This window comes from Nicotiana tomentosiformis, chromosome 12 (assembly GCF_000390325.3).
Source record: "Nicotiana tomentosiformis chromosome 12, ASM39032v3, whole genome shotgun sequence".
NCBI lineage: Eukaryota > Viridiplantae > Streptophyta > Magnoliopsida > Solanales > Solanaceae > Nicotiana > Nicotiana tomentosiformis.
In genome coordinates this window covers 115,810,372-115,820,937 of record NC_090823.1, presented here as the reverse complement: position 1 = coordinate 115,820,937, position 10,566 = coordinate 115,810,372, and the positions used below count along the sequence as shown (strand labels likewise).

The following is a 10,566-nucleotide window of genomic DNA, read 5'->3' as shown; positions in this document are numbered from 1 at the left end:
CAATGCCACGAAGGTTTCTTTATGGTGTGTTAAATTGATAAATTTTGAACTTTTGAACTTCAGCCCTCCCACATTTCTTTTTAATATTTTTTTTTAAGTTCACATTCTTTTTCTAAATATACAAAAATGGACTCGTTTTAATTTAGGAAAACTTTTAATATTTGTCTAATTTAAACAAAAAACCATATAATTTAATTTTTTTTGGAAAGTATATTATTTGGTTAGGGGAAATTAGACCAAAACGTCTAGTGAAAATCGAACTCCATTGATGTAAAGCTTAAAAGCATGCAAAATGGCGAAGAACGTCTTACCTGTGAAAACGAATAATGGAAATCCCACTTCTTACAGTACATAATGTACATACTGAAACCTTTATAAGCTACCCTTCTGGGAAAAGATAACTAAAACCAACCAAAACAATTTTCCGTTTCTATGGTCAATCTATATTTCCAAAATATCATTTTCTAAGGTTCTGGAATTTTACAGCCTCAAAAACTTTCTGTAGGCTAATCTTTCTTATGTAATATTTTTGGTCACCTGTCGTCTATTTCCTGTATGTAATCCACATCCTTTGGACGGGTCTGTTGAATGTAACTGTCCAAAATAGTATAACTTAAAAGAGACCAGAACCGAACTTCAAGGGAAAAACATATGTCCATCGTTAACCCAATGCACAAACTTCTCAGAGAATTGCCGGTGGGTCTCCTTACTTTGTTTGGCATCAAAATTGATATCTCCGGTAGTCTGCTCCGTCTAAAGTAACAAGATTTGGAAAGGAAAAGGAATTACTCAGGCAAATTGAATAACATGTAAAAAGCAGAAAATGACGGAGGTACGATCAAGATTTTTTATTACTCTGAAGCTTCCAGATATTGTATTAGCTTCATTTTTTTAAGGTAAAAGCACTATCTTGTAAGGCTGCTGCCATTTAAATTTACCCTCAAATAGTCTAAGATCTGCATGAACTAACCTTCAAGCTTGCCCCAGAATCATAAGCTGAGAAGTTTGTTTCTGCTTTAAGTTCATTTGTCACACTATCTGCTGACAGGCCCCGAGATGGAGAACTTATGATTGAAGATCTGCACAAACAGAATAAGCTTTAGATTTAACAACAAAATATTAAAAAATAACTAGGAATTAAGTCCTTGTTTTCCTGAAATCATCAATCTGGCATGACTGCAAAGGTGGTGGTTCTAATCAGTAAAAAGTAAAAACATTTTCCCCGTTAGAGACATAAGGCACAGCAGAATTAAAAGGGCATCCCGGTGCACTAAGCTCCCGCTATGCGTGGGGTCCGGAGAACGCACAACAGAATTGACTTGACTAAATGATGATTGCTACAAAAGAGTCTTGTTTCTCAATGTAGTATTACATCAACTTGAGTAGGTCAACATACAGAACAACCACTAAAACAGATACAAATGAACTGGGCCAAAAAAAAAATGCAAGTATGGCAATCTTTTCTGCACTGCCAACAAAAGAAACTAGAAAGAGCACCATCTGCCTGTTCTGCTTTTGCACCATTCTGTCATTAATAGCTGAAGCCGCTAAGTTATCAAGCCTGAATACCCAAAACACTTTTACAGGCCACTAAAAACACTAAGTTGCATGATTCCTGAAGTTTGGGTCCTTGGTGTTGCAGTAATACCAGCAAGAGAACTGAACTTCTTGTTTTTGGGACAAGGAATAAGCAAGAGAACTAATAAAATTAAATTTAATCAGCATTTAAGGTATTGAATATATTTTCTCCCCCCCAACGAACAAAAGCCTCTTATTATTATTATTATTATTATTATTATTATTATTATTATTATTATTATTATTATTTTTGGTTTTGTTCCGGGACAAGTATTCCATCCTTATTCTGCACCTTAAGCACTGGTTAAGACACCTATTTATGCATTGGTCAAGATATACGAAGTATACCTCTCATATGTTTCTTCTTCACATGAATTTCCCGACGAAGAAAGCCAATCAACATCAAGAAAATTTGAGGTATCAAACAAATCTGCACACTCATGAAATTTAACGCTGCCACTTCCGAGACACTGCTCTAACTGCATATCATGGAAAAGCTGTCCACCAGACATTGAGGGGGTGTACCTATCACAAGAAGAAAGCGCACCAATTGTGATGAGCCATATCAAGTGAAATAGAACAAAATAAAGCAGGAATTTCTTCCGAATAGCATCACCTCAACCCCAATAAAAGAAGAAAAACTTAAAAACATGACTGGCTAAGACCCCGGTTACACATTCCGAAATCTTTGAGCAAACAGAACTTTTCAAGCTGCAATATGTTGATACCTTAACTTCACATACAGCCATGAGGTTAACTGTTATAAGGTAAGTTCAGTAAGATATCATACATTCTCTGCACATATTGCCATAAGGATTTGAGGAGTGATAAGGGTTGGTCAGTAATGTCAATCACAAACCCTATATAAGCATATGTAGCCATTAAAAATATTTCATAAAGACACATATGCATTATCTTTGTTAAAATATACATGCAACAATACAAGGAGCATTTAAAATCATTCAAACGTCCAATGCATTGGTCCATGGAAGCATGAAGGAACCATGAGGGAGATGTTTTTGTACCGCAAGTAGCAGTTAGCGGCCACTCGACAAAGAAATATCCGACGACATCATGAATCACCTGAGTGTGTTACTGCTCCAAATGAATTTATGAAGCATAGAAATCTAAACCGAGCTACCTGGTAAACGAAATATCAGTGTCACGTGTAGATATTTCTGGTGTGGACTCTGAAATACCCTTACAACCACCTTTGCCACAGACAGTCAAAGGCTGGTGAGTGTCTTCAGTCTGATCTATGTCGGTGTCTTTACCATGAGAGCTGCTTCCACAGCTTATGTTTCCTTCTGATAGCGACCTTTTAATAAATGACCTGCGTATTAACAAACTGCTTTGCTAACAGCTTTGATACAATTGTCTGGCAAACAGCAAAAGTATCTTCCTGTTCTGGATACTTGATCAGAACAGCAGATTAACTTGAAATACTAATCAGATTTAGGAGGTACGTTCTCCTCTTTTTAAATTTGCGATGGGCACGTAAATCAGAATCATCTTTAACCTTCATATCAGTGAGATGGTTACAACGCAGGCGGACAGTGAAGATGGACATAAAAACAGTGAAATCTCATGGATCAGCATGATATTATAAAACCCAAATATTGGTTTTACAATGTTTAAACCTTTAGTAAAAGCAATTTGGAAGACAGAAACAAGCCACGGCCTGGAACAGTGTGACAACAGCAAGATTGTGCTATCCACCGTGACACCGGCCATGGCACAACTAACTGCAGCGCTCTCCGCCTGGAAGTGGCAGATCTTCTCAAACATGGGCACCTGACACACTTGCTGTCAGATAAATTTAAGCATCGGTTCTCCCGTCCCAAATTTTGAATTAATTTCAGGAATTTATCACATGTTGCACAAACCAAAAGGCCATTTTAGACCCAACCTGTAAGCTTCTATACACATCTACTTCTCTGATCTGACCCCCCAAAAAAGGCCAACTAATGGCCCCACAATACGTTCTCCTATTTTATAAAAATATACATCTTTTCATCTTTGTAGTCGGGAAGTCAACCTCATTGAACAGAGTATAATGCTGTGTCAGAAATTACCGAGAGCACAACTTAAACAGTTCAATAACAATTTTTAATTATTCAATCGTCAGAAAATGAAAAAATTATGTAGTACAAACAGAACCTATATAAAGGAAGCAAGTTGAGAACGCACTCATAGAAAAGGATCATGCATACCTAGAACTTTCTGCGGTTAGACTTGATCCGTGCATCCTAACATCATAGTGCTGTTCTGGATTCAGTTCCCACAGAGATGGCTTTCCCTCTTGTGGCTGGAAATGGCCCAAGAACCTGGAAATGGCACCACATTACTCATAATCTTTTCAAAATTGCCCGTATTTTTTTTGGAATAACAGCCTCATGGAACTTATTGTGATAGAAAGTATTCACATACACATTAATGGCATCTTGTTTCTCAGGGTCCATGTAGGCATTGCTGTAGTAGCGCTGAAGCGATCGGAAGAACTCTTGAGACGTCGTTGTTGCTTTCCATTGGCCTCGTATTTCTGAAAAAATCTGTTTGGGTTCCATATTCATCACTACGTTAGATGGTAACAGTGAGAATTTGATAAATGAAGAAGAAGCTACGCTTCAGTAGCGAAACAGTATGCTAATGTCTAGTCACAAGCAAAAAATTGGAGCATCAAAAACTGAACCGTGAACCACTAGCCCTATGGGATTTCTCAGTTATAAAAAAAATATTTGCCCGCCATCGCATCCACTAACATGTAGATATCTTATAAGAAGTGCGTCATGAACTTAAATGGAGTGAAAGATCTACTTCCACGGAACCAACTCATTACTATAGTTTTCATCAGAAGCCTGCACAAGAAAATTGCAGAATTTCTCGTAAATAGCAAAGATAGACTACCTTGTTATGTGCAGCAGAGCCACCATATTGTAGTGCAAGAGTGTCTCCCATTTCTTCGTAGATCCTCATTAGGTCATGTGCTATAGGAGAATGCGAATCAATGTTCTCCACATCTATAAAGCCTAAGGCATGCAGCTGATGGGCCAGTGCGACCAGCCCATATGCATACTGGCCAACATTTGTGCGATCCAAACAGTCTATACAATTCGTTCTTAAGACTCCCTTTTGGACTGTTGAAAGTTTGACATGGTAAGCTCCACGCAGATCATCACTCCCATTGTCCACTTCAACATCCATTTCATAGAGGTCCTTTTCAACATGGTCTCCACTACTGTCGCAGCTGCATCAAATAAGATCAACATGAAAAGGGAAAGAAAAAAAAGGAGATTTGATGTTCTTGAGAGGGAAGCAAACACGAAGTGGACATAACCCAGGTAAAAAGTTATTTTTAGCAGAAACTTGTTCAAATTTCAACTACTAAAAAATACTCAAGAAAACAGGAGCTCTCTCTCCCTCCCTCCAACACGAAGTGGACATAACCCAGGTAAAAAGTTATTTTTAGCAGAAACTTGTTCAAATTTCAACTACTAAAAAATACTCAAGAAAACAGGAGCTCTCTCTCCCTCCCTCCCTCCCTCCCTCCCTCTCTCTCTCTCTCTCTCTCTCTCTCTCTCTCTCTCTCTCTCTCTCTCTCTCTCTCTCTCTCTCTCTCTCTCTCAGGGAGTGTGTGTATCTTGCATGAATTGATCCAATCTTTTATGCATCGAAGTGAAAGAAAAAAAACATAACCAGCTTGCAGCAAAAGTATATGCACCAGACTGAGGTTATATTTAACTAACGCCTCAACTTATGTCCCAACCAACACATGTTGAATGCAAAGATACAAGAAAATCTGAATGAACATCTAAGTTCTGTAGCACAAGCAGTGTTGCAAGGAGTTCCTAAGTAATATGATATTTGAGAACAATTAACTCTCACGAACTGATAAACTAAAGTCTTTAAGAGGATAATTTGATTGGCAAACTCACCCGATGGATGACAGCTTTAGCAATTCCCCACTTCTTGATGTAGGGATTAGCTGACAATGGAAAAGGCCTGTTAACTCCAAAGCATTAATGGCCACCTCACCTAGACGTAACAAGGCCTTTGTAGCTTTGCTGTAAGAGAGATGGCACATTGTCATGAAACCATAGATCAGTACGACAGATAAACAAAATAAGAACAACAATTACACAGGAAACATCAAAGATAGAGGCAGCAACAGCATACATTCTTGGATGTTTGTTTAGATCCCAGTGAAGAAATCTCAACCGGTTGTCCTCAGGAAGATCTTTATTTATGAAGTCAATAGCATTAGCGAATTCTGCACGAAGAATTGTTTCTCTGGGCCTCTTCTCACGAGTCTGTTTAGCATAAAAAAATAACAAATAAAGCACGGGGGAGAGTCTGAGAAGGTCAGAGTACCGCTTCATAATGAAAAAGTAAGAATAATGGATTGAATACTGAAGCATGCAAAAAATTACCTTAATTAAATTTAATATAATAACTGGATTTCCATATCTTTGAATAAGATCTTCAAAGTGAAGTTTGGTGGCTTCAAACTTGAGGTCCTTCCTAGACACTAAAGGGTAAGAGAGTTAACAAAAATTTGAGCAAATGGATACTCGAAAAATCTCAAGTGTCATTTGGACGTACATATGATGTCAGGTTTTATATTCAAACGTGAAGTTTCCTGAGACCAGAAAAGAGGTATTGAACCACGGTTCTGTACAACAGCGCTTACTCCAACAGGGGACCCTTCACGTACATTTTCAAACACAATCTGTTCTGTCTCGACGTCATTTGCTACATGACCCTTCTCATTTACTCCTCTTTTTAAATATCTGTGTGAAATAAAAGGAATTAAAACTCCACAACAAAAAATGTTAAGCACTTACGATGTTGAGGTCACATTATAACAACAAAAATGGTTAAGCACTTACTGATGTTGAGGTCACATAATATATAATGCCTATCACATTGGGCATTCACATGAAAAGTAATTAAAAACATTTAAGAGGTACGAGAGCTTTCTTCATAATTTGGTGCGTACCTTGTTCCAGGCCACTTCCCAGGACTTAAAATAGCTAACAAATTTAGCACAATACAAAATCTTTCTAAAATGCAATGAAATTAGTGAATAGCAGGAAAAGGATGATATATGTTTCAATTGTACAAACCTGGTACCAGCATAATGACGAGAACGTCTAGCAATTAGGGTTAAGATGAAGTCCTGTGCAGAAATAGTAAGTGTAACCTGTTCCACAAAACACGAGAAAATGATAAACTGTTGAAAGTACGATTCCATTTATGGTGCCATTTAATAGGTAAAGCAAACATAAAATGTCACAAAGATATATTCTGAAATAAAATCATAAGCTATTTACATCCAATTGAATACTCCAACTAAAACAACAAACATTTAGCAATATGGTATACCATATCAAAATGGCATCTTGCCCAGCTACGTTAGCTAGGATTTAGATTTCTGCTCGGTTACGCGTATAAATTTAGAAGAACAATTTCAAACAGAAAATACCTGTTTAAAGAACCCATAGACTAACGCAACAGTCCAGAGAGTATTTTGGAGCTGATTGTGGATTCCGCGAGTTAAGAATTCATTCCATACAAACATTGTCTCATAAAGGGTGAGTCCTGTCTCTGAGCTGCTCAGATTCTTTTGAAAACTAATCATAATAGGATAGGAGTAGCTGAAAAAGAAGTCCTTTGTGAGGTCCACCATGTGCAGGAGCTTTTGATATCTGTTTCCCGAAAAGAAGAAAAGAAACAAAAAGAGGAACCAAAAGAAAAAAGTGAGTTAACATAAATCTGATGCAGCAACTAAATAGAGGGGTAGAGGAAAAAGTTTTGAAATAAGCAATATGAAATAAAAATTTCAATATGTGCGCCGCTGGAATCCTGAAGATACCTTGTCTCATTCAACATGTAAAAATTTGCTCCTGTAGTTTTGTAGGAAATAAACTGGCAATGGGCTCTATGAATGACTTAGCTATAAAATGCTCAACTATAGAGTTTCTCAGTATACTCTTTCTGCGAGCATCTGAACGACTCGGTCAACATGAAATCCGTTGGCAGTGAATGTGTTACAAGGTGTATTGCTAAAATAGTATAGCAATTACCTCAATAACATAGGACTTCTTACAGAATGCAAAGTTCAATAGTCACCAAACAGAAGAATATTTAAAAAAAACATCGATAACAGTTATATAAAGATACAAAGAAATCAGAAGTGTTTTCGTTCCATTATAATGCCTTCTAAAAGTACTACGGACATTTTACATTTACATGCAGAATTGACTAAAGACCTGTTCTCATCCTTAGAATAAGCCATATTGGAAAGCACAGTAGAGTGCGGAATTGGGAACATCTCGCTCTTAGTGATAGCATAAACAGCATGACCACATATCTTTCCAATCTTCCTTCTTTCTGTGATAACCAGGAAGTAATAAGGTCCCAAAAACTTTATAAAACCTAGAAGAAGAAAAGAAACATCAGTTGCGTCAAACATCACCACACATCTATAAAAGGGTGACATTTCGAAAGTATAATATACCAATAATTCCGTAGCAACGAGAAATGAATTTAAGCCCTCCAGTAGATCTGTTTCCTTCATGTATTCTTTTTAGGAGGTCTAAGCATTCAATCTCTGAATATGACGTAGGGTCTTCATGAATGATTAGTTCCGAAGGTTCTAATCTGTCAATCTTTAATACTTTCCAAAAAGTTCTGGTCTTATCCCATCCAACCATGTAGAAGTTCTGTCCCATATAAAAGTAAGTTAAATATCCCTCTAAACACCAATTAAGGTAACTTCATAATCTTCACACAGATCAAGTAATAGATATAATGACAAAAGTAATTAATGACTTTAAAACTGCGCAAAATGACACATTTAGGCTGATTCAGCAAGTTCAGCATAAGAGAGAGATACAACCTACCAAAACAGGAAAAATAATTAAGGGCCAGATTGTTTCGAAGCTATAGTCCTAGATTCTCGGAGAGCAGATACACTGAGTTCTAGACGGGCAAACAGCGCGTGTGGCGGTACCTAAATCCGTACTCCATAGTATTCGTTACTCATTATCGATGCATTCATTAACATAGCAACAAGAAAATTAATGCACCTAGCAAGCTGGACACGAACAGGAGCTCGAACAAAACTAAGGGCACACCAATAAAACCACAGAGTTGATCAAAACAGTGAAATTAATTTATCTCTTGAGATCGAAAAGTTAATGACCATATGGCGATCTAAAATGAAAGAGTTGTACAAAGAGTACAAGTCAGCATTTTGAGAAAATATTTACTCTCTCTGTCCCAATATGTTTGGCATGTTTTGGCAAAGTAATTAGACAAACTATTAGGGCAAAATCAGACTTAGATCAGTTTAAGTTAAATTAAGATATTCAAACACAATCTCGGAGATTGTTTTGAAGCTGTAGCCCTAGAATCTAGGGGAGCAGATACGCTGAACGCTAGACGGGTAAAAAGCACATGAATTAGTACCTAATCCATACTCCATAGCATTTATTACTCGTTATTGATGCATTCATTAACACATAAACGAGAAAACTAAAAAAAAAAGCGGGAAGCTTGTAGAACTTATAATGCACCTAGCAAGCTGGATAGCTCGAACAAAGTTAAGGGCACACCAATAAAACCACAGAGTTGATCCAAACAGTGAATCAATATATCTCCTGAGATCGAAAAATTAATGACTATACGCTCAAACCATAAAATTCCGTTAATCTAAAACTACATTTGACAAAACGATTACTCTCTCCGTCCCAATTTATTTGTCATTTTCAGCAAAGTCAACATACAAACTTTCAGACTGGATCAATTCAGATTAACATTTAGATATTCAAACACAAAACAGAGAACATTCCTAGTTGTGATTCTTCTAGATATCAAAACACGGCAAAAAAAAGTAAATTTTGAACTGTTAGTCAAGTTAACCAAATTAAAATGTTTAGTGTTTTAAGTAACAGAGATGACAAAATGACAGCAAGTCGTCGAACATATACCGAGCGAGTCTCATAAAGCCGGAACTTTTGCAGATAAAAGCCTCTGCTGTTTTCATGTGAATTGATTAAACGCCGTTGCTTGTCATCTGTCCCCATACTTCGCACCTGTTCCAAACATAACAGAATTCTTCTTTTATTCCACATAAACTTTAGAATCATAATCACAAGCAAAAACAAAACAAAAGCTTGAAATTAAGACTGATAAATCAAAAACAGAAAAGAGCATAAGGAGGAAGAGATCAACCAAGTTATAGAGTGAATTCTCGCCGACGGTGGAGGAGAGTGGTGAATGGCGGGGTTTACAGATCGGACAAGGAACAGCTCCGGCGACTGTGTCCACATAATAAAATGGGTATATATATATTTAGTTGGAAAAAAGAGAGTTCAATTTTTTGTACAGCTAAGCGTAAAAAGGAACTTTTCAAAATTGAGCCGTATAATAATTCAATCATCATCATGTTGTCGTTAATTTCCTGCTTCTGAATTTTACTGTTTTTACCTGAGTACCTCTGCATTTACGTTTGTGGGCGTTTGGTTTTCATTTTTATTATAAATAAATAAATTATAAAAAAAAAAATCTTTCACATTTAGTTTTTCAGACATGACTTGTGTCTCGATTATATTATTTAAAAATAATTGTATTTTAATTAAACACTTTAATTCAAAAATAAAAAATAAATTTACAAATCATCATCTTGCAAAATGATGTTCATTTTCTCATAGTTATATATATTAATTATTATTTTTACCAAGTGTTATCAAAGTAGATATACAAGATCAGAAATGAATTGCGAGTCGAAATAATTTATGCATCGAGCGATGCTTTTAATGAGCTGAGGATGAACTTCTTCTTCTAATTAAGTGCTCTCATAGTCTTGTAGGAAAGTTCACATCACACGGCTCATCAACTAGATTTTATGCGAAAACTGTATATTTATGGTGCGAAATTAATTAATGACTCGTGGCGCGAAAAGAATTAATGGTAAAATAAGTA

At 36.5% G+C, this 10,566-nt stretch overlaps 1 protein-coding gene across 2 annotated transcripts; it reads right to left on the bottom strand.

Moving 5' to 3' along the window:
* Positions 1 to 295: 295 nt before the first annotated feature.
* Positions 296 to 9,954, bottom strand: LOC104099627 (phosphoinositide phosphatase SAC2). 2 transcript variants are annotated; one of them, XM_009606673.4, is made up of 17 exons: positions 9,817 to 9,954; positions 9,573 to 9,677; positions 8,099 to 8,303; positions 7,851 to 8,016; positions 7,064 to 7,286; positions 6,705 to 6,781; positions 6,181 to 6,368; positions 6,009 to 6,106; positions 5,755 to 5,888; positions 5,514 to 5,642; positions 4,486 to 4,825; positions 4,009 to 4,130; positions 3,792 to 3,905; positions 2,720 to 2,911; positions 1,927 to 2,103; positions 971 to 1,079; positions 296 to 753 (listed from the first exon to the last, which is right to left on the bottom strand). In XM_009606673.4, exons 2-17 carry the CDS (start codon positions 9,666 to 9,668, stop codon positions 637 to 639), a joined length of 2,487 nt encoding a protein of 828 aa, XP_009604968.1. In that variant the 5' UTR covers positions 9,669 to 9,677; positions 9,817 to 9,954; the 3' UTR covers positions 296 to 636. The 2 variants fall into 2 exon arrangements, with proteins under 2 accessions (XP_009604968.1, XP_009604969.1); XM_009606674.4 differs by lacking the exon at positions 2,720 to 2,911.
* Positions 9,955 to 10,566: the final 612 nt, after the last annotated feature.